Source organism: Prionailurus viverrinus, chromosome B2, assembly GCF_022837055.1.
Source record: "Prionailurus viverrinus isolate Anna chromosome B2, UM_Priviv_1.0, whole genome shotgun sequence".
Lineage (NCBI taxonomy): Eukaryota > Metazoa > Chordata > Mammalia > Carnivora > Felidae > Prionailurus > Prionailurus viverrinus.
The window spans coordinates 64,080,146-64,105,429 of record NC_062565.1 but is presented as its reverse complement, the minus strand read 5'-3'; the positions used below and the strand labels follow the sequence as shown (position 1 = coordinate 64,105,429).

The 25,284-nt window shown below is 37.5% G+C and overlaps 1 protein-coding gene across 2 annotated transcripts in view; it reads right to left on the bottom strand.

The window, feature by feature from the left end:
* SMAP1 (small ArfGAP 1) overlaps positions 1-25,284 on the bottom strand; it is a 202,700-nt gene that overhangs the window by 95,920 nt on the left and 81,496 nt on the right. The window contains exon 5 of one of the 2 annotated variants that reach the window (XM_047860688.1): positions 15,891-15,971. The exons of the other annotated variant lie outside the window; for it this stretch is intronic. Coding sequence (XP_047716644.1) covers positions 15,891-15,971 — 81 coding nt within the window. The remainder of the gene's footprint in view (positions 1-15,890; positions 15,972-25,284) is intronic. 2 annotated transcript variants of the gene reach the window in all.

Sequence of the window (25,284 nt, the reverse complement as noted above, 5' to 3'; positions counted from 1 at the left end):
AGATATCACCCCACACCAGTCAGAGTGGCTAAAATGAACAAATCAGGACACTATAGATGCTGGAGAGGATGTGGAGAAACGGGAACCCTCTTGCACTGTTCGTGGGAATGCAAACTGGTGCAGCCGCTCTGGAAAACAGTGTGGAGGTTCCTCAAAAAATTAAAAGTAAACCTACCCTATGACCCAGCAGTAGCACTGCTAGGAATTTACCCAAGGAATACAGGAGTACTGATGCATAGGGGCACTTGTACCCCAATGTTTATAGCAGCACTCTCAACAAAAGCCAAATTATGGAAAGAGCCTAAATGTCCATCAACTGATGAATGGATAAAGAAATTGTGGTTTATATACACAATGGAGTACTACGTGGCAATGAGAAAGAATGAAATATGGCCCTTTGTAGCAATGTGGATGGACCTGGAGAGTGTGATGCTAAGTGAAATAAGCCACACAGAGAAAGACAGATACCATATGTTTCACTCTTATGTGAATCCTGAGAAACCCATGGGGGAGGGGAAGGGAAAATAAAAAAAAAAAGGTTAGAGTGGGAGAAAGCCAAAGCATAAGAGACTCTTAAAAACTGAGAACAAACTGAGGGTTGATGGGGGGTGGGAGGGAGGTGAGGGTGGGTGATGGGTATTGAGGAGGGCATCTTTTGGGATGAGCACTGGGTGTTGTATGGAAACCAATCTGACAATAAACTTCATATATTAAGAAAAAAAAACAAATTTCAGAAATGTTCATTCTATTTCTATGAAAAATGTGACTGCGATTTTGATAAGGATTGCACTGAAACCTATAAATTGCTTTGGATAATACAGACATTTAAACAATACCAATTCTTTCAATCTATGAACATACAATCCTTTCCATTTACTTGTGTCTTCTTCTGTTTCTTTCATCAGTATCTTGTACTTTCCAATGTAAAGGTCTTCCACTGCCTCAGTTAAATTTATTCCCAGGTATTTTATCATTTTTGATGCAATTGTAAATGAGATTGGTTTCTTAATTTCTTTTTGTTAGTGCACAAAAACAGCAGATTTTTGTATACTGATTTTGTATCCTGCAAGTTTACTGAAGTTGTTTCTTAGTTCTAACAGCTTTTTGGTGGAATCTTTAGGGTTTTCTATATATAAAATTTTATCCACAAATAATGACAACTTTACTTCTTTCTAATTTGGATGCCTTTTATATCTTTTTCTTGCCTAACTACCTAACTAATACTATGCTGAGTAGAAGTGGTGAGAGTGGGCACTCTTGTCTTCTTCCTGATATTTGAGAAAAAACTCTTAGCTTCTCATTGTTGAGTATGATGTTACCTTTTGGTTTGTCATACATGGCCTTTATTATGTTGAGGTACATTCCCTCCATACTTGCTTTGTTGAGAGTTTTTATCATAAATGGATTTTGAAATTTGTTAAATCCTTTTTCTGCATCTGTTGAGATGGTCATGATTTTTATCCTTAATTTGTTACACATGGTAGATCATATTGACTGATTTGAGGATGTTGAACCATCCTTATATCCCTTCAGTAAACGCCATTTGATCATGGTGTATGATCTTTTTAATGCTTTGTTGAGTTAGGTTTGCTAACATTTTGTTGAAATTTTTTTTTTCATATGTGTTCATCAGGGTATTGGCCTGTAATTTTCTTTTCTTTTCTTTTCTTTTTTTTTTTTTGTGGTATGCTTCTCTGGTTTTGGTATTAGGGTAATACTGGCCTCATGAAATTAACCCGGAAACATTCTCCACTCTTCAATTTTTTTGGAAGAGTTTGAGGTACAACTCGTCCTGGAATTTTGTTGGTTGGGAGGTTTTTGATTATGGATTCAAACTCCTTGTTACTAAATGGTCTATTCGGATTTTCTATTTCTTCATGATTCATTCCTAATAGATTCTATATTTCTAGGAATTTTATCCATTTCTTTCAGGATGTCCAATCTGTTGGAACAGAATTGTTCATAGCAGTCTCTTATAATCTTTTGTATTATCTTTGGTATCAGTTGTTACTTCCCTTCTTTCATTTCTGATTTTATTTATTTCTCTTTTTTTCTTCCTTGATGAGTCTGCCTAAAGGATTATCAATTTCATTTATTTTTTGAAATAACCAGTTCTTAGTTTCATTGATCTTTTCCTTTTCCTTTTAGTCTATATTTTCTTTTTTGCAGTCCAATCTTTATTATTTCATTCCTTCTACCAACTCTGAGCTTCATTTGTTCCCCTTTATCTAGTTCCTTTGGGTATAAAGTTAGATTGTTTATTTGGGATTTTTCTTACTTCTTAAGGTAGGCTTGTATCACTATGAACTTCCCTCTTAGAACTGCTTTTCCAGGGATGAGCACTGGGTGTTGTATGGAAACCAAATTGACAATAAATTTCTTTAAAAAAAAAAAAAAAAGAACAGCTTTTCCTGAATCCCACAGATTTTGCTATGCTTCATTTTCATTTCTCTCAAGGTATTTTTTAATTTATCTTTTGATTTCCTCACAGATTCACTGGCTGTTCAGTAGTGTGTTGTCTAATCTCCATATATTTGTGCTTTTCTCAATTTTCATTTTGTGATTTATTTCTAGTTTCATACCATTGTGGTATAAAAAGTGCTTGGTATTACTTCAATCTTCTTAAACTGAGACTTTTTCATGGTCTGAAATATGATCTATACTGAAATATGTTCCACATGCTCTTGAGAAGAATGTGTATTCTGCTACTTTTGGATGGAATGTTCTGTGTTTATCTAATAAATATATCTGGTCTAATGTGTTGTTTAAGGACAATGCTTCCTTATGGACTTTTTTTCTGGATGATCCATGTAATGATATAAGTAAGGTATTAAAGTCCACTACTATTATTGTATTGCTGTCAATCTCTACTTTTAGGTCTGTTAATATTTGTTTTATATACTTAGGTGCTCCTATGTTGCATGCATAAATATTTACAAATATTGTAACTTCCTGCTACACTGTTCCATTTACCATTATTTAATGTCCTTGTCTTTTTTCATTCTGTTTTAAAGTCTGTTTTGTCTGAGTATAGCCCTCTCTGCTTTCTTTTGGTTTCCATTTGTACGAAACATCTTTTTCCATCCTTTCACTATGTATCCCTATATCTAAAATGAATCTCTTGTAGGTTGCATATAGACAGATCTTGATTTTTCATCCATTCAGCCACCTTGAATGGGACTTTTGATTGCAACATTTAGTCCACTTACATTTACATTTATTATTAGCAGGCATATTCTTATTCCCATTTTGTTAACTGCTTCCTGGTTGTTTTTGCAATTCTCTGTTCCTTTCTTCTTCTCCTCTTGCTCTACTTGTGGTTTGAAGGCATTTTTTAGTGTTATACTTGGATTCTTTTCTATTTTGTCAGTATTAGTTTTTGATTTCTGGTTACCAATGAGTTCATATATAACAATCTTACATATATAGCAGTCTATATTACATGGATGGTCACTTACATGTGAACACATTCTAAAAGCACTAAATTTTTCTCCCACCTACACATTTTACAAATATGATGTCATGTTTTACATCTTTTTATTTTGTGTATCCCTTGGCTAATTTTTATAAATATAACTGATTATAATCCTTTTCTGTTTTAATCTCTATACTTGCTTTATAAGTGATTAACTCACTACTTTTTACTATGTTTGTTTTACCTGTGAAATGTTTTCCTAATTTTCTTCTAGTTATGGCCTTTTCCTTCCATTTAAGGAGTTCCCTTTAACATTTCTCATAAGGCTGATTTAGTGGTGGTAAACTCCTTTAACCTTTGTTTATCTGGGAAACTCTTTAGGGTTTCCTTCAATTCTGAGTAATAACCTAGCTGGGTAGAGTATTGTTAGCTGTAAGTTGTTTTCTTTCATGCTTGAATATATCATGTCACTCCCTTTTGGTCTACAAACTTTCTGCTGAGAAATTAGTTGACAGTCTTATGGGTATTCTGTTGTATATAACTAACTGCTTTTCTCTTGCTGGTTTGAAGTTCCTACCTTTAACATTTGCCATTTTAATTACTATGTGTTTTGGTGTGAACCTCTTCAGGTTCATCTTCCTTGGGGCTCTCTGTGTTCCATGGACCTGGATGTCTGTTTGCTTCCCCAGATTTGTAAGTTTTCAGCTATTATTTCTTCAAGTAAGTTTTCTGCCTCTTCTCTCTCTTCTCCTTTGAATTTAGTATGCTTGATGTTGTCCTAGAGGCTCCTTCACTTATCCTGGGTATTTTTGGTTTTTTTGTTTTTTTTTTTAATGTTTATTTAGTTTTGAGAGAGAACGCATACATGAGTGCAGGAGAGGAGCAGAAAGAGAGGGAGACAGTGGATCTGAAGCAGGCTCTGTGCTGACAGCAGAGAGCCCAATGTGGGGCTTGAACTCATAAACTGTGAGATGATGACCTGAGGCAAAGCCAGATGCTTAACTCATTGAGCCACCCAGACACCCCCATGTATCCTCATATTTTAAATTCTTTTTTCTTCTTGCCATTCAGCTTGAATGATTTCCACTACCCTGTCCTGCAGCTTACTGATCTGTTCTGCATCCTCTGATCTGCTGCTGATTCCCCAGTACAGTATTCTTCAGTTCTAAATCTTTTTTGTAGTTCTATCTTTTTAATGAAATTTCTCAGTGAGTTCATGCATTTTTCTTTCCAGTTTAGTGATCATCTTTGTGACTATTACTTTGAACTCCATTAGGCAGATTGCTTAACTCCTTTTTGTTTAGCTCTTTTTGAGGTTTTGTCTTATTGTTTCATTCAGAACATATTCCTCTGTTCAATTTGTCTGATTCTCTGTGTCTGTTTTTATATATTAGTAAGGTCAGCTACATTTCTGTCTTGAAGGTAGTGGCCTTATGTAGAAAGTATCTTTTGGGGCCCAGAAACACAAGCTTCCCAGTCACTAGAACCAGGTGGTTCAGGGGTATCCTCTGTGTGGCTGCATGTACCCCCCTGTTGTGCCTGGGTCATGAATGCTAGGAGCACACTAGTGGGTGGGACTGGCTGTAATGCCTGACTGTTACTGCTATGGGCACAGTGGAGGGGTAGAGTCAGCCTCCAGCCTGGTTGGCTAAGAGGCCTGGCTGTGGTTGCTGCAGGCATGCTGGTAGGTGCAGTTAATCCCCAGGGTGGCTGCTGTAAAGCCTAGCGACAACTGTTGCAGCCATGCTGGTGGGCAGGGCTGTCCCCTATTCTATGGGGCATGAGTCACTATGGAGTAGTGTCAATCCCAGCCAAGGCTTCCCCCTGGGTGGGAGTGGGAGGGTTGAAGGTGCTTCTAGTGGGGCACTGGTCCTGACTGAGGCTGCCTGCCAAGATGTGGTAGGATGGTAACCAATGGAAGGATGCCTGCAGGGATATATATGTCAGGCTACAGGGGAACCTGAAGGTGAAATGAGTGTTTGCTAGCAAGGGTGATGGAGAGTGTCAGAGTAAGTATCTGACAGCTAAAGGAAAGCAAGAAAATGGTGCCCTCCAGTGCTTCTCTGGCTGGAGAAATTTCCTACAGATCCCTGCCCCTCTGGCACAGGCACTAAAATTAGTCAATCTCCTTCATGTATGTTCCAGGCACTTTTCAAACTGCTGTCTCTATGCTGGGTCTCCAAGTAAGTGAAACTGTACACAGGCCCTTTAAAAACAGAGTCTCCATTCTCCATAGCCCTCTAGCCCTCAAACAGTTAAGCCCCACTGATTTGAAAAGCTAGATATTATAGGGATTCAACTTCCTGGTGCTGATCCCTGGGGCAAAGGATGCCCAATATGGGGCTTAACCCCTCCCTCCCCCCTCACATATCAGTGAGAACCCTGGTACCTTGATATCCCCCCCAACTTCTGCATTACTGCACTGAGGGGGGGGGGAGTTTGTTTTCCAATCTAACTATGTCCCTGTCTTTCTTACTCTTTTGACAAGTCTTTTACAGATATCTTTAGTTGTATAATAGCCATTATGCTAGTATTCAGGTCATTCTCAGAGAGTTGCTTTATATGTAGATCCAGCCTTCGTGTTTCCATGGGAGATGAGCTCAGGATCTTCCTACTCCACCATTTCCCATGAGTCTATCTTTAGGTTTTAACAGTTTAACAGTTTAATTTAACATTTTAATTCCTATGTGTTGCCAGAGATCTCTTGGGCTTAGACTTTTACTTGGAACTCCCTGGGCTTCCTGAATCTGTATGGGTAGTTTTCCTCCCAAGTGTAGGAAGGTTTTCAGCCATTATTTCTCCAAATAAGTTTTCTATCCCTTTAGCTCTCCTCTTTCTGTGACCTTCAAAATGTGACTGTTATTCAGTGGTGAAGGTAACTGATGTTGTCCCATAAGGCCTTTAAGTTATTTTCATTTAAAAAAACATTTCTTTTTGCTGCTTTTGGCCAAGTTCCACTGTCTTGTCTGCCAGGTCACTGATCCTTGATCCATTCTTCTGCTTTACCCTATTCTGTTGTTGATTCCCTCTAGTATATTTTTTAGTTAAGTTATTGTACTCTTCAGCTTTGTGACTTCCTTTTTTCCTACTTACTTCAAGTTTTAATTAAAATTCTAGTTAGTTAACATACAGTGTAATTGGCTTAGTGAGTAGAATTTATTATTTCATCACTTATATTTAACATGCAGTGCTCATCACAACAACTATATTCCTTAATACCCATCACCCATCTAGCCCATCCCCTGACTTCCCTTCTATCAACCCTAAGTATGTTCTCTATAAACCATTAAGAGTCTCTTATGGTTTGCCTCGCTCTCTTTTTTTCCCCTCTTTCCCCTATGTTCATCTGTCTTGTTTCTTACATTCTACATATGACTGGAATCATATGGTATTTGTCTTTCTCTGACAGACTTGTTTCACTTAGCATAATACATTCTAGCTCCATTTACATCATTGCAAATGGCAAGATTTTATTCATTTTGATGGCTGAGTAATATTCCAGTGTGTGTGTGTGTGTGTGTGTGTGTGTGTGTGTGTGTGTGTGTACACAAGATACCTTCTTTATCCATTCAACAGTTGATGGACATTTGGGCTCTGTCCATAATTAGGTTATTGTTGGTATGTTGCTATAAACATCAGGGTGCACGCGCTCCTTCAAATCTGCATTTTTGTATCCTTTGGGTAAATACCTACTACTGCAATTGCTGGGTTGTATGACAGTTCTATTTTTAACTTTCTGAGGAACCTTCATATGTTTTCCAAAGGGGCTGCACCAGTTTGCATTCCCGCAAACAATGCAACATGGTTCCCCTTTCTCTGAATCCTTGACAATATCTGTTGCTTCCTGTGTTGTTAACAACACCTTCCTGGATATCTTTGGAAAAAAGTTGACTCGTGTCTTCTGCCCATTTCTTAACTGTATTGTCTGTTTCTTTGGTGTTGAGTTTGGTAAGTTCTTCATACATTTTGAATACTAACCCTTTATCAGATACGTCATTTGCAAATATCTTCTCCCATTCTGTAGGCTACCTTTTAATTGACTGTTTCCTTCGTTGTGTGAAGCTTTTTATCTTGATAAAACGCCAAGAGTTCATGTTTGCTTTTGTTTCCCTTGCCTTCAGCAACATGTCTATTAAGAAACTGCTGCAGCTGAGGTCAAAGAGGTTGCTGCCTGTGTTCTCTTCTAGGAGTTTGATGGTTTCCTGTCTCACATGTAGGTCTTTCATCCATTTTGAGTTTATTTTTGTGAATGGTGTAAGAAAGTGGTCCAGTTTCATTTTTCTGCATGTCACTGTCCAGTTTTCCCAACACCCTTTGTTGAACAAACTGTCTTTTTTCCTTTGGATATTCTTTCCTGCTTTGTTGAAAATGAGTTGGCCAGACAGTTGTGGGTCCATTTCTGGGTTTTCTATTCTACTCCACTGATCTATGTGTCTATTTTTTGTGCCAGTCCATACTGTCTTGATGACTAGAGCTTTGTAATATAGCTTGAAGTCGGAATTGTAATGCCTCCAGCTCTGCTTTTCTTTTTCAAGATTGATTTTGTCTATTTGGGGTCTCCTGTAGTCCCATACAAATTTTAGGATTGTGTGTTCCATCTCTGTGAAAAATGTTGGTGGTATTTTGATGGGGATTGCATTAAATGTGCAGATTGCTTTGGGTAGTACAGACATTTTAACAATGTTTGTTCTTCTAATCCATGAGCATGGAATGTTTTTCCATTTCTTTGTGTCTTCTTCAATTTCATTCATAAGTGTTCTACAGTTTTCAGAGTACAGATCTTTTTACCTCTTTGATTAGGTTTATTGTTAGGTATCTTATGGTTTTTGGTGCAATTGTAAATGGGACTGATTCCTTGATTTCTCTTTCTACTGCTTCATTATTGGTATATAGAAATGCAACCAATTTCTGTATGTTGATTTTGTATCCTTGTGTCTTTGCAGACTTCATGTATTAGTTCTAGCAACTTTTTGGTGGTCTTTCAGAATTTTTACATAGAGTATCATGTCATCTGTGAATAGTGAAAGTTTGACTTCTTCCTTGCCGTATGTGGATGGATTTTCTTTCTTTCTGTTGTCTAACTGCTGCGGCTAGCACTTCCAATACCATGTTAAATGACAATGGTGACAGTGGAAATCCCTGTCTTGTTCCTGACCACAGAGGAAAAGTTCTCAGTTTTTCCCCATTGAGAATGATATTAGCTGTGGGTCTTTTGTATACAGCCTTTATGATATTGAGGTATGTTTCCTCTATCCCTACTTTGTTGAGAGTTTTTATCAAGAATGGATGCTGTATTTTGTCAAATGCTTTTTCTGTATCTATCGAGAGGATCATATGGTTCTTATTCTTTTTTTTTTTTTTTTTTACTAATGTGGTGTACCATACTGACTGATTTGTGAATACTGAACCATCCTTGCAGACCAGGAATAAATCACACTTGGTTGTGGTGAATAATTCTTTTAATGTACTACTGGATTCGATTTTCCTAGTAGCTTGTTGAGAATTTCTGCACCATGCATCAGGGAAATTGACCTGTAATTTTCCTTTTTACTGGGGTCTTTGTCTGGTTTTGGAATCAAGGTAATGCTGGCCTTGTAGAATGAGTTTGGAAGTTTTCCTTCCATTTTAATTTTTTGGAACAATTTGAGAAGAATAGGTATTAACTCTTCTTTAAATGTTTGGGAGAATTCCCCTGGGAAGCCATCTGGTCCTGGACTTTTGTTTGCTGGGAGATTTTTGATCACAGATTCCATTTCTTTGCTGGGTATGAGTCTGTTCAAATTTTCTATTTCTTCCTGTTTCAGTATTGACAGTTTTTATGTTTCTAGGAATTTATCCATTTCATCCAGATTGCCTAATTTGTTGGCATATCATTTTTTACAATATTCTCTTAATATTGTTTGTATTTCTGTGGTGTTGGTTGTGAGCTCTCTTTCATTTGTGATTTTATTTTTTGGGGTCCTTTCTCTTTTCTTTTTGAATTTTATTAATTTTTTTTCAAAAAACCAGCTCCTAGTTTTGTTGATCTGTTCTACTGTTTTGTTGTTTCTACAACATTTATTTCTGCTCTAATCTATATTATTTCCTTTCTTCTGCTGGCTTTAGGCTTTACTTGCTTTTCTTTTTCTAGCTCTTTTAAAGGTGTAAGGTTAGATTGTGTATTTGAGACTTTTCTTGTTTTTTGACATAAAAACTTGTGCTGCCATGTACTTCTCTCTTATGACTGCTTTTACTTCATCTCAAAGGTCTTGGACTCTTATGTTTTCATTTTCATTTGTTTCCATGTACTTTTAAAATTTTCTTCTTTAATTTCATGGTTAACACATTCATTCTTTAGTAGAATATTCTTTAACCTCCATGTATTTGTGGTTTTTCCAAATGTTTTCTTGTGGGTGTCTTCATGTTTGATAGTATTGTGTTCTGAAAATACGCATGGTATGATCTCAGTCTTTTTGTCCTTGTTGAGGTCTGATTTGTAACCCAGTATGTGATCTACTCTGGTGAACGAGCACTCAAGAAGAATGTGTATCCTGCTGCTAATGTAATGTTCTTGATATATCTATTGAGGCCATCTGATCCAGTGTGTCATTTAAAGGCATTGTTTCCTTGCTGATTTTTTGCTTAGATGATTTGTCCATTACTGTGAGGTGATAAAGTGTCCTACTATTATTGTATTATTATCAGTGAGTTTCTTTATGTTTGTTATTAAATGACATATATTTGGGTGCTTCCAAGTTGGGGGCATAAATATCTACAATTAGATTAGTTGTAATTAGATTTAATTCTTGTTGGATAGACCCCTTTATTATGATATAGTACCTTTCTTCATCTTATTACAGTCTTTGGTTTAAATTCTAGTTTGTCTTCTATATGTATGTCTAATCCGGCTTTCTTTTGAGGTCTATTAGCATGATAAATGATTGTCCATCCCCTCACTTTCAATCTGGAGGTGTCTTTGGGTCTAAAGTGAATCTCCTGTAGGCAGCATATAGATGGGTCTTATTTTTTTATCCATTCTTATGTCTTTTGATTGGAGCATTTAGTCCATTTACATTCAGATTGACTACTGATACATATGAATTCAGTGTCATTGTAGTACATGTAAAGTCAGTGTTTCTGGATATTTTCTGTGTTCTTTCCTAGTCTTTGTTGCTTTTGGACTTTCCCACTCAAAGAGTCCCCTTTAGTATTTCTTACAGTGCTGGTTTAGTGCTCACAAACTCCTTCAGTTTTTGTTTGTCCGGAAAATTCTTTATCTCTCCTCTATTCTGAATGACAGCCTTGCTGGATAAAGTCTTTTTGGCTGCATATTTTTCCCATTCAGTATGCTGAATATGTCATGCCACTCCCTTCTGGCCTGCCAAGTTTCTATGAAGAGATCTGCTGCTAACCTTATTTGTCTTCCCTTGTAGTTTAGGGATTGCTTTCCCTTTACTGCTTTCAGAATTCTTTCCTTATCTCTGTATTTTGTAAATTTTACTACGGTATTTCTTGGTATTAGTCTCCTTTTATTGATTTTTATGGGAGTTGTCTGTGCCTCCTGGATTTGGAAGTCTGTTTCCTTCCCCAGATTAGGGAAATTTTCAGCTATAATTTCCTCAAATACACTTTCTCTTTTTTCCCCTCTCTTCTTCTTCTGGGACTCCTATGATATGAATGTTATCCAATATTTTTCCTTCCTTCTTTTCATCTTCATTTATTTTCCATATTTTTATCTTCTATATAACTCTTTGATTCCTCTGTTTCTTGGCTATAGCATTTTTTTTTATTCCGGCCAGACTAGTTTATAAGTCTTTTATCTCTGTCTTTTATGCTTTCCTCTGGCCCAGCTACTATCCTTATGACTGTTGTTTTAAATTCTAGTTTAGGCATATTACTTATATCTATTTTGATTAGATCCCTGGCCATGATCTTGTTCTTCTTGTTCTTTCTTTTGGGATGAATTCCTCCATCATGACATTTTGTCCAGGTCTCTGTCTTCTGTGTTTTAGGAAAGCCTGTTATGCTTCCTGTTCCTGAGAGTAATGGCTATGTTAAGAAGAGGTCATATACTGTCCAGGGCCTGGTGCTTCAGGAAGTTGTTCTGGTGTATGCTGTGTACACCGTGCTATTGTGTTTTGGCTATTCTTTCCTTCAGGTCAGTCCTCTGCAGAGTTTTTCCTTGCTTACAATGGGGAGTGTTTGGACCTTGTCCACTGTGTGTGTGTGTGGTGATTTTTAAGTAGGTGTGTTTTGGTCTGCTTGTTAAAAGAGGCTAGGTTCTATTTTGCCTAGAGCTAAAGCTTTGCAGCACTCCATGGTCAGTAGACTGGGTGTGTGCAGTGGGGGGGGGGGGGGGGGGGGGCAGAAGAAGGCAGTTATGCTAGTCTTCTGGGGGAGAGGCCTGCTGCTGAGTCTCAGGCATACTTGCCCAGGTTAAAAAAGCACCTACACAGCTCAGGGGGACAAGGTTTGGTGTAAGCGGCTCAAGCCTCCACTATGGGCGCTGTCCTGCTCACTGAAATCCATCTGTGCTCATGGGCAGGGGTAAAAATGGTGTCAGCCAACTCTCTTGTCTCCAGAGAGGGAAGTTTATGCCCGCTGCTGTTTAGGAAGCCTTCACAGATGAGTGAACAATCTCCCCTTGTGTGTCCCAGGCATCCCTCAGATTCCTGCTTTCACTCTAGCCATCTGCCCACCCAGTGGTGCAGTGCTCCTGTGTTTTATCTCTGGTACATGAGCTGAGTTTCAAAACTCCAGATTTTAGTAACCTGGGATGGCACAGACCCATGCATCATCTGGGGGAGGGTCTTATCACCCTGTGGCTGGTGCCAGTTTGTCCCAAAAGGGCAGTCCCAACAACGTGCAGGGGCTTGGAATTCATCGTATAGCACAGAAAAAGTCAGCATCCAGGTTAGCTGCCCTCAGCAGGTGCCTCTGTTCTATGCTAATAGATGGAGCAGATCAATGGCACCCACCGGCTATTTTGTCCCCTGACAGGCAGTGCCATCTTTCCCAAGTGCACTCCAAGAAGTGGAACTATCCTCTCCCAGAGCGACCCAGGGGATCCTCAGACCACACTGCCAGCTCTTGGGCTTCTGCCCTCCTTCTACACAGGAGCCCCTGTACACCTGTCAGGCTCCACCCCAGTGATGGCCCGGATTTCTAAAACTTCAGAGTTTGAGCTCTGCTGCTTGTAAAAACTTGCAGTAATCAGCCCTTCTCATTTTCCCTGTCAATAGTTTCGGGGAAGTGTTTTTCTTGTGCAATGCCCTGAACCCTGCTTGCACTCTTGCTCTCTCTCCCCTTTTTCCCCGATCAGGGCTCCCTCACCTCCACAGTACTGGCAATTCTTTTCTCCACCACATCAAGTCTCTACACCTACTACCTTCCATGATATGAACTCTTCTCTCCCTCTAGTTGTGCAGTTTGTTTTGTGATTCCTCATATCGGTTTCCCAGGTGTTCAGATTGATTTGATATTTATCTAGCGTTCGAGGGACAAAGCAAGCACTGGGTCCCCCTACTATTCTGTCATCTTAATTCCTTGGCTCAGCTCTGTGACTTCCATTTGGTATTTTCTAATATTTTCTATCTCTTTGTTGAAATTCTCTGCCTTCATCCATTATTCTCCCAATATCAATGAACATCTTTATGACTATTACTTTGAATTCTTTATCAGGTAAATTACTTATCGCCATTAAGATTTTTTTTCCCCCTAAAATGTTACCATATTCTTTTTTTGGAGCATATTCCCATTTCCTCATTTGCCTAATTCTCTGTTTGTTTCTATTAGGAAAAATAGTGACCTCTCCTAGTATTGAAGGAGTGGTCATAGGAAGACCGAGAGTATGTTTCAGTCAGCTGTTTGTGTAGTGCCCTATGTATGGGGGGGGGGGGGGGTGGGCGGGGGATAGCCTGCCACAAATTGTGCCTCCAGTTTGTTTCAGTTCCGTAAGGATCAAAAATGCAAGGCCCACCGGCCACCAGAGCCAGGCATTCAAGGGGTGTCCCCTGTGTGAAATGCATGCGTTTCTTGGCTTTAGCAGGGTCACAGGACAGCACCAGCCCAGGAAGAACCAACCCATCCAATTTGGTAGGGTGGGACTGTGGGGGTGTAGAAGAGCAGGGCGAGCAGCACTGGCAAGGTAGAGGTAGTACAAAAATGGTTCTGCCTAGTACCTGTCTTCAAAGAGAGATCCAACTGACCCCTGTCCTTCTAACAGACACTTTAAAATTAGGCAATAAATCTCTTTCACATATGGTCTAGGAGCTTCTTTTTCAACTCACTCCTTTTGCACTGGGTTCTAGGACAAGTGAGTCACTGTTCATATGCCCTTTAAGAGTAGAGTCATACTTTCCTACAGTTTTCTGGGTATCCTGGACATAAGACCTGTTGGTTTCCAAAGCCAGATGTTTTGTGGACTCATCTCCCCACTGCAGGTCCTAAGGGTTGGGGTGTCTGATATAGGACTCACTCCTCACTCCTCAGGGATGTTCTTCATATTTGTGAGATCCCTTTCACCTGTGGATCACAGCACCAGGGGTGGCTCCATGTCTCTGCCTCACCTACCTATCTCAATGCGGCCTTTTTGTCCTTTGTTGTGAAGGAGCTATTCAGCTAGTTTTAGTGTCTTTTTTGGAGAAAATTGTTCTATGTGTAGTTGTAGATTTGTTGTGTCGTGGGAAAAGGGGAGTTCCAGGTCTTCCTATGCCACCATCTTGAAACACCAATGTCCACTGCTTTCTAAGACTTGCAGGTAGGAACCACAGTACAAAGGTATATTCAGGATTTCCACTCTTTTTCTTACATGAAAGCATAGTTTCAGAGCAAATTTTGAAAAGGCAAAATTTGCCTCTGACATTCTTCCACTTTCTCATGGTAACATCCATACTCCTAGAGTGCTTCTTTCCTGGGTCTGTGTGCTGACCTAGTAAGTACCTACAACACTCCAACCATGTACTTCATGCTCTAAAACTGTCCCCTACAGACTCCTTGTGAATTCCCTTTGCTAACTCTTATGTTCAAGTGTACCCAGCTTTCTATTCTCAGAACTTTCCTCTTATCACTCAACACACTCTCCCTGGGCTGCTTTATAATCTTAATCCTCCTCTTAATCCCTCTCTATCTATTCCCACTTCCCCCAGCCTAGATCTTTCCTCTGGGCTATAGACCTATATATTCAACTACCTACTAGATACCTGGATGTCCCACAGTCATATCCAACTTCAAATTCATCCCCTTCCCTCTGTTCTCCACAAACCTGTTCCTCACCCTCAGCTTGTATCCCTTTCTCCCCGGATAGAACCATCATGTACTGAGATACTCAAGCCAGAAACTGGAAGCCATCAAGGCTTCCCAAAGTACCGTCACAATCTATTCATTACTAAATCCCATGGATTCCATCTTCTCAAAATCTCTTAAAACTACATTCGCCTTTTTATTCTCTTTCCCCCCATTTTAGCACATGCTCCCATCATTTTATTCATGGATTAAAGCAAGTTCTCAAGCTTTTTCCACACCCATCAACACATAATTTATTCTCCACAGATATGAGGAACAATGTGAAGACAAGAAAATCAGATCCTGTTACCTTTTCCACCCTTAAAGTTCATCATTGTAGTATCAGGGCCTTCAGAGTGAAGACCAAAATCATTCAGAAGGCTCAGAAGTGAGCTGCTCTCTCACTTCTCTCCCTATCCTATGCATGTTCTAGCTATGCCATCTACTTACAAATCTCTAAACAACCCACTCTGCCCACAGGGTTTTTTTTTACAAGATGCTTTCTCTACTTAGAATGCATCCTAATCCTTATACCTAATGTTTATTAAGAATTAAAGATATTTCAAAAGTATGCCTCCTGTATTAAAGAGCATAGTGAGTGAATGTCAATCACAGCACAAAAATGATACTGCATAAGAAACTTCCGTAAAGTAATGTTTTCCTCATTAGGAATCATTACCATTCACTCTAACCATGCCTACCACAAACACATTCTAATGATTATCACTGATGATTCCATAGTCATAACTCTATATTATCTACATTACTGTATCTGAATGATGGCTACTATTGCTTAAAGAAAGAAACTTGACACTTTCTTCAAATGCTTAAAACAATAGAATCTTCTAAAGAAAACATTTTCAATGAAAGACTTTTTTAATAGATCAAAGAATTCAACAGCAACTATAAAAAAAATCCTAGAAGTATAAAGTAGTAATGCAAACAACAACAAAAAAATTGCTTCTTAAATGTTGAGCTATATCTATAGTACCAATAAATGTGTCATTCTGAAATGAAACGGATCAAACTTCTTTAATCCTACTGGTGGCATAGGAAAATATTCTAGAAATTGTTATATTTAATATATTTAATACTGGAGACCACTCAAAATATAAACAACTATTACACCACTCCCAAATTAAGACACACAGCAAAAGAAAGCTTATTTACCACTGAACACTACATAATGCAGCTGGCTAGAACACTACCATACCTCCAATTTGTTTTTCTCAACAGCAGATTGTAGAGAAGGAGAGGACACCAAAGGCTGAAGAGGAGCATCAGAGGAGGAAATCTGTGGAATGCAGATGAAAAGTCAGAAGAACAAAATGAAAAGAAGGTAATAGAACTGACAGGCACAGGAAAAAACAAAACCCACCTATTTCTGAGATATAAAAGCACTTAGAAGTATGTTAACCAAGAGAAATAATGCATCAAGAAGAGAATATTTTTGCTTTTTTTAAAATTCCCATGTGAAGTTTCTAAAAATGTAAGTATTTATTACAGAATAATGTGTGATTTAAAACAGAGTTCGCTATGATACAAAATTTAATATGTACTCAGGTATGATCATACAATAAGTATCTGAAAAATAATTAAGCTTCTCAGATAGTAAACTTTTACTCAACATTACTTTTGAAACACTAATGCTCTGAGGATGAAGACACATTGTTTCACGTAGCAGAAAAACACAAATGAACTTCTGCTTTTACTTGTAATAACTATTTTAAGAATGGAAAATAAAACAGTGCTGAAATAGTAAGTTAATTAGTTTTAATCAGCTGTTTAAGAAAAGAAAAAAGTCTGGGATAAAAGAGTGGGTTAATGCAATATAACAGCTAAGCAGCAGCAGGACTTATCATAAAGCAATTTATACACTTCCTTCTTTAAGATCAGTATGTACAAACACCATTTCCAGTGCTGTATTTGCTGAATTACCCTAAAGCATTATGAGACAGTTATATATGCAGCAGAGGCAATTTATATATGAAAATGCATTTCATCTGAAAGCCTTTTCACACATCTTCCTACCCAATTTCTACATGCATAGTTGATCACTTTAATGGAAGCATTATCTTCCTGCTCTCTTTACTGCCAAAATATAACTGAAATATGTTTACCAAATGCATAGTAGATCTCTGGAGCCATAAAACTGACATCTGTATATATTGCCCTATCATATCAACAGTGCCTCTAAGGAACTGTTTAAAATAAAAGGTGCTATTACAGAAAGGTTATTACATAATGTCAAAATAACATTGGGAGATAAGTCCTCATTCAATTTGCTTGTTATTAAGTTAGTTACAGTTGTAATTCTTGAATCACAACCCAAGACCATAAACTTTAGGGTTTTTTTTCCTTGAACACTGCTTGTTGGCTCTGTTGTAATTGTGCAAACTAACCATTTAGTAACTACTAATGGAAATTACACACAGAAGAAAAGATTTTAAAAGATAAAAGGCACCTTAAACCCTGGCTTCAAAGCTACTTTATCCTATTGGACATTTACTTGCTAGATATCTTTAATTGCCACTTTATGTAGAAAATAACAGATAAAAAAGCACACAAATGCACTTAAGATGATAGCCTGTACCATAAAGACCTCTTTGCCCCCAAACTCCTGTAATAGCTAAATACAAAAATATAAAAGAGAAATAGGTATATATTTAGCATGTCAAGGGTTACTAATTCAAGGTAATTCATTGTAAAAGTGTTTGTTCTCCTTCTGACTGATTTGGCCACTTTTAAAACTCAGAAGTAGGAATATAAAACTATTTAATAAATAACAGTAATTAGGGGCACTTGGGTGGCTCAGTCGGCTAAGTGCCCGACTTCTGCTTAGGTCACAATTTCACAGTTCCTGAACTTGAGCCCTGCATTGGGCTCTCTGCTGACAGCTTGGAGCCTGGAGCCTGCTTCAGATTCTGTGTCTCCTTCTCTCTCTGCCCCTACCCCGCTTGCACTCTCTCTCTCTCTCAATCTCTCTCTCAAAAATAAAACATTAAAATAAATACCAGTAACTTAAGAAAGCATTTTAATGCTCCCTCCTAAAAAAGCTTTAATACTATGTTTCAGCTAGAAAGAAACAGAGAGAGTTTTTCAGTAGGAAAGACACTTGAAAAATCAATGGACAAATTAACAGGTAAACAAATAAACAAACTGTGGTATACCCATAAAATGAATTATTATTTGCCAATAAAAAAAGAATGGTCTAACAGTACTCACAAAAACAGGGATGAATTTCAGAAATATACCAAAAGAAAGACATCACACACCAAAGAGTACATACATATGATACCATTCATATGAAACTCCAGCAAAGACAAATATAATGTAAAGTGAAAAAAAGTAGATCAATGGTTACCTGGGCCAGGGGTGGGAAATAAGAGGCAGTAAGGAACCTTTTAGTAAGGAAAGATTACATATGCCCTCTATGGTGGTTACAGAAAGGTATATATATTTCAAAAGTCAATGAACTCTATCTTAAATTATCTTTTACTACACATAAATTTTATCTTCAATAAAGTTCATTTTTAAAAAATTTTTTAATGAAATTTATTGTCAAATTGGTTTCCATACAACACCCAGTGCTCATCCCAACAGGTGCCCTCCTCAATGCCCAATCACCCATCTTCCCCTCCCTCCCACCCCCCCATCAATCCTCAGTTTATTCTCAGTTTTTAAGGGTCTCTTATGGTTTGGCTCTCTCTCTCTCTTTTTTTTTTTTTCTTTTCTTTTCTCTTCAATGAGCAGGGTTAAAATACATTATATGAGCAAGGAATGAGGAAACAGAGGTCAACTATTGACAATCAGAAGCAAGAGACACCAAAGAACATAGAGATAGATGAGGGAGAACAAAAAAAAGGGGGAGGAGTGGCAGGGGGGGAAAATACAGAGGCAAAGAAAACTAGATATTCTCGAGTGTTCTAAACCTCTTAAAACTACTTCTTGCCATCATCACTAAGCACCCTAATAGGAAAGTACCATCATCTGTCACCTAGATCAGTCCTAACTGGCCTCCTTGTCCCAAGTCTTACTCTTCTCCAAACTATGACATTCTCAAATGCAAATCGGATCACTCAATATCCTTAATTAGAAGCTTTATATAGTTCCTACACATTACATTATATAAATATTTCTGAATGTTAAAGGAAACCAAAAAAAGAGAAAGGGAGCATCTTAGAGGATGAACCAAAAAGAGGCTCGATCTCAGCAGTTATTGTTGTCCTTTGTAAGTTTGCTGCTTGCTAACATACTATTCTGAAATCTCATATTAAGTTATCTACATTTACTGTCAAATTCAGAATTTATTTTTTAACTACACATTAGCACCATTTCACTGGATTGTGGTATTTTTATAGAGAGAATGAACAAGACTTGGACCTTAGAAAATTTCGCTGGAAATTGGCAGTGTCAGTAAATTCAGTTGTTATGACTGAATGTCCCTCTATTCCTTACCCTTCTCCTGTTCAATCCCTCCATCCATGAGAGAATACACAGTGGGAACCTAGTAAAAATATCCTTCAGGAATAAATGATTTAGAGTCTTTCTTTTAATTATTCTTAAGCCCAGAGGTTCTTTCTAGGCCACCACCAAAGTAAACTGTATGTGAAGAAACTCCTAAAGCAATACAACTGCATAAACTCACCTCCTACAAAAGAAAAACTGATCAGGCAAAACAGGTTTCCAACTCCCACCTGTCAGAATAAGGTGAGCAAATACATTTGGAAAGGTATGAAGTATTATAAAAATGCCAATATGATATTTGAAGGCCATAAGGCAAAATGTTTATCTTTTCAAGAAAAGATCACATTATTTTCTTGATCCATTTTTTTACACTTACCACCTCTTTCAACAAAATAAAATAAAATCCAGTGTTCCAAAATACTGAAAAGCATAAGACCACTGGGAAATGCCCTATGGCTTAATCACTAGCAATACACTGTTTCAAACTCACGTTGGAAACTCTTGGATATATTTTCCAAGTGGAGATTTTATCATAACAATTCTCAAATGGCTATCTCATGAGCTCTCAATATACTGCAAAGCTCAGGTGTTTCAGGAGTCCAGAAATCATCTTAAAAGTATGATTCCCAATGTCCATATAATTGACACAAAACCTGAAAATACACTTATTGAACCAATAAATAAATCATACAAAAGACAACATCAATTAAACTCATCAATAGGCCACTTAAGAGATTTTGATAAAACTTAACTAAGTAATGATAGCCACCAAATATGTAGAAGCAGCCTAAATTTTAATATACTAACTTGAAAATCTTTGCATAATATACTAACTTGAAAATTTTAATATACTAACTTGAAATACACTAACTTGAAATGTCGATTTTGGAAAACTTTCAAAATACAAGTCCTTTAATTGCCACATCAAGTCACTGGCAGACCATAATTAAAGGGCAGACTAAAGCATGGAGGGATTAATCAAAGAACTCTAAGTCAAAATTGTGCCAGTGATCTAAAGTCTTATAGTTAAGTTTGAGTATTCAAATTTGTTAATTATCTACCTGCTTCAAGTCATTTGTCACTTCCAACTTCCTGTCACCTTCCTCCAATATAATCATTACAATAAGTTATATTTATTAAGCACCCTAAATATGTGTGCCAGGTATCCTTTTAAAAATGCAGCATGCCTTATCTTATTTAACTCTTACAGTACTATGAAATACAGAGACCATGATCGTTTCTATTCCACAGATGAGGAAACTAAAATTATAATGAAAAGAATTAACAAAGAAAGCCAACTTGAAACTGCTATTTTATACTAATACTAATTCACTACCTAATTATTCACCTAAGTTTCTCATCCCTAATAGAAAACATCTAAAATTCATTGCAACTCACAGCCTTGAAATTACTCATGTATCTTAAATAACTATATAATCATCAATTACAAACAGAGCTTAAAAAATTACTAGTGCTAACTCACTTTTATAGTAATAGAGAAACATTACTTCTATAATAATTTCTAAGTTGAAATAATGAATTTAATTTTACTTCTGTTGTATTAACTATTAGCCTTTATATACATACACATACATAACAAAACAAGTGAACTTTTGTTTTTAAACTCTTATATAATATTCAATTATATGGCAATTGATTACAAAAGTAACTTCATGTGAAATTCAGACAGGAGAATTAAAATCTTTGTGTGCTACAAATTCAAATTCAAATTGAGTTCAAGAGATTGCTTCTGAGAGATAAGAAGTGGTAAAGGAGGCGAGCAATATGTAAGATAAACTGAAACGACAACAAGCAAGTGCTCATCTTAAAGTCACCGACTCCCAAAGATTATTAACTATTCTCCAAGACAAAACCAAGGAAGTCAAGCAGTCAGTATTAAATAGCTACAGTTATCTACACATTTTACTGCTCTACTAGACTTTCTTTTTGTTTCTGATCATTATGATGGCAAATAAATAATGTGAATATAAAAATACATGTGGGGGAGTGAGAGGGAGGGTGGAAAAGGGAGGGGAAGAGAGTGAGGGAGAAGGCAGGAGGGAGAGAGAAAAGCTGATGAAAAAGAGCAATTAATATGGCAGAGTTCAGCCCCATCTACTCAAGACCTGCTAGATCTTCTAGCAACTCAGTCACTGTGCTTCCAGTTGTGATTCACTACTGGTTAGGGAGGAGAAGGGGAGAGGAAGAAAGAACAGATTTCTTTACTCAAAGTTTTTCAAATTCTCCTATCACTCAATCAATTAAGTAACAAGCATGGAGGTCAGATTCATTGTGTACCACTGTGGTAAGAATTCTAGGATGGCCACCCCAACTCCTACCCCCTGGTATACATACCTTATATAATGCCCTTCCCTTAAGTATGGGCAGGACTGTGACTATGATGGACTCTTTTGACTAGAATGTTACATAACAAAGGTTAGAAATTTGCAGAGGTAATTAAGATCCCAATAGTTAATGATGGATTAATCAAAGGGGAGACTATTCTGGGTGTGCCTAGCCTGATCAGGTGAGCCACTAAAAGGGGGCAGGGCCCTTCCTAAAATAGGAGAATTGAAGTGTGAGAGAAATTCTTCAATGGTCTTGAAGAAATAAGCTGCTATGCATAATATGGGGTTAACTGTTAAGAATCAGACGATGGACCCCAGGAACAGAGAGTGGTCCCCATCTGACAGCAAGAACATAGGACCTTAGTCATACAACCACAAAGAAATGAATTCTGACAACAATCGTGGGCTTGGAAGACAATGAGCCTCAAACAAGACCACAACCCTGGCCAACTCTTTAATTTCAGCTTGGTGACATCCTGAGCTGAGAATTGAGCTAACCCATGCCCAGACTCTAAGCCAACAGAAAACTGTATGAAAACAAATCTGTACTGTTTGAAGTCACTAAATTTCCAGAAATCTGTTAAGTAACAAGAGAAAATTAATACAATAACCATGTCTTACTCAAAAACAGAAGTCTGGCACTCAAATCTTCCATACAATCACTATTTGCCTTTCAAGAGTTATTTCCTCATACATTTATTTTCTCGTCATCTACCCATGCTGTATAGTCCCCTTTACACTCACTAGACAAGACAGTTTCATGGACTACTCACCAGACCCAAATACCAAATAATATACCTGAACTCACTTTCCTCCTTATCTTACTTTGGCACAGATGAGATAAAATGTCCCTTCAACCTGAGATGTCCTTTCTGCATTAACACTCAGCCCATTTTCTCTTTGCTGAAATCCTACTTTTCTGTGCAGGATAATTTCAAACATACCTCCTTTAAAAATTCTCCCAGTGAAAATTAACTAATGCTACCTAAGTTTTGTGTTCCCATAGCACTTTTATTCTTCTATTATAACAGATACTACTTTGTGCTTTAGAATATAGCTCATTGTACGGGTACATTACATATGGATAATATTTGAGAGTAAGCTAGCATTATACAAAGATTGTCATTTCAATCTCAGTGCCTTGCAGATAGTATACATTCAATGCTTGTTTGTTGAATGATGAAATGAACAAATAAAGGAAGAAACAATCCAAGGGAACTTCAATAGCCAATCTCTGAATTCTATAACTAGTTTCAAAATGAGAGGCTAACACAGATCTCAGGAGTGAGGAAGGGAAGTACTGAGGGTCGATATGAGTGAGGGTTGCTATGCTATGCCCACCCACACTGGTGCCCAGCACCATGCAGTTACTTTAAAAATAGGGCACCTGGGTGGCTCAGTCAGTTAAGCATATGACTTCAGCTCAGGTCATGATCTCACAGTTCGTGAGTTCGAGTCCTGTGTCAGGCTCTGTACGGACAGCTCAGAGCCTGGAGCCTGCTTCGAATTCTGCATCTCCCTCTCTCTCTGCTCCTCTCCTGCTCACGGTCTGTCTCTCTCTCTCTCAAAAATAAATAAACATTAAAAAATTTTTTTAAATAAAAAAAGGTACAAAATAAAATAAAGTAAAATAAAATATATTTTTTTCTCTTTAAGGCTACAAAACAATACTGACTGTAGTACCAAAAAATTTCTACTTGGGACATATTTTCCTTTGTTTTTGTCTTATCTAAACTTTGCATTTTCCCTTTAACCTTCCTTCCTTAATTCACACTTATGGTACCACACAGCACTCAAACCATATACCCTATACCATAAGCTCCCTCCACAAAGCAGCACATATATCCCTTCCTGCTTTCTCAGAAGCACCATGTATATATGACCAGATGCCATATTTATTAACAGCTAGCTGAAGCCAGTTTTTACGACTACAAATAAATCTCTGGGTATGAAGGAAGTACCATCTTAGCTTCTCATACTCTACATGATGGATTCCTATGGGGCTTAGTTCACAGACTCATTAAATAGCCTGGCAGGCAGAGGGGGCAGTATCATAGAAAAATGACAAAACCCTTTGGCACTGTTTTCCTATAGTTTATTGTACTGTATTTTGCCACAATACTCTAAAATATTTATGTTTCAGAAGGGCAAGAAATGTATCAGTTTATTTTTTTTAAGAGTTAAGAAATGGTGTGCTTGGGTGGCTTAAGTTGGTTAAACATCCGACTCTGTTTCAGCTCAGGTCATGATCTCACAGTCTGAGTTCAAGCCCCACATCTGGCTATGCGCTAGCAGGGAGGAGCCTCCTTGGGATTTCTCTCTCCTTCTCTCTCTGCCCCTCCCCAGCTTGCTCTATCTCAAAAAATGAATATTTAAAAAATATTTTTTTAATTAAAAAATAATTTTTTTAAAAAGGGTTAAGAAATTAAATGACTGCCTTACACAGAGAACCAGCATCAATCTTCAGGCCCTTACTCTTGTTTAAAATAAGAAAATAATAACAGCAACACTAAAAAATACCAGTTAAAACAAGAGAAGACCAAAAAACTATAAAAATCAGACACAAAAGCTATAAAGGTAAAGCAATTTGGAGCCACTTAATATCAGGGTAACAGTCATATCAAGCTTCATAGTCACTCATGACATCTCTTTATAAGAGTATTAACTAGCACAGTTAGTATTCAAACTGTCCTTCCTTAGATATTCCTTAAATGCACTAATGCTCAAGTACCTTAGATATAAGATACTTATACTTTGTCTTATGTTTTTTTAACCTAATCTCATCCTCACTATGAAATTAACTCTCTCTAAAAGCAAAGGTACATGCTCTTTTGGTTTAGTATACTAGGAGACTGTGACCACAAGTGATAAGAAACTATTTGAATGAATGTTTAATCCATTACCTAAAGACAATGGATATAAATATGTAATGTAATTCTTAGTGACATATAAGATTAGTTACTTACAGATTGATTACTGTGAAACAGGAATATTTTAAACTTACTAGAATATAAACTTTTAAAAAATTATCATTTTGCATATAAATGAATAGATTCAACCCTTGGGTTGAATGTGAATTTTGTAAACTTTTCTAAATTTTCACTACATGAATAATATAAACTCAAGAATACACAATCCTTCACCTTAAATTTTTCATTCTGAAGCCTACAAAAAATATAAAAAATAGGGAATGAATATCGCTATAAACTTTGCCAATATTTATCAAATGTTAGCATTATGTCATGCTTGTTCTCTCTCTCCACAGAAAGGCACACATACACTCAGCTGCCAGGTTTCAATGAACCATTTAAAAAATGAGTTAAGAGAGAGATAAGTTAAGATGGTGGAAAAGTAGGAGGATCCTGGGCTTTACTTGTCCCTCAAACACAGCTGTATTGAGGTCAAATTACTTGGAACATCCAGGAAATTGGTCTGCAGAGTGGCAGAAGGGTCTCCACAGTTTGAGGGAGACAGCTTGGCAGGTATAAGGTGTGTAGATGTGAATTGGGGGAGAGAAAGACAGCAGTGCCACAGAGGGAAGAGAACACTTTCTATGAAGAGACAAAAGGGAGAGAAAGAGACAGGGGTTGAGATAGGAGATAGTGTGGCTTCGAGATAGCAGAAGAGGAAAACCTCTCTGGACCATGGACTGGATGGAGAGCGAGAAATAGGATCCAAGTTCTTTTTTGCAAATAGCCTTTGGAGCTGAAACTCTGATGTTTTGCAAGTCCATGACTTTCTCTGGAGAGAAGCTGTGGTTTGTCTTCCTGGGGAGGAGGGAGCTGGCCCCAG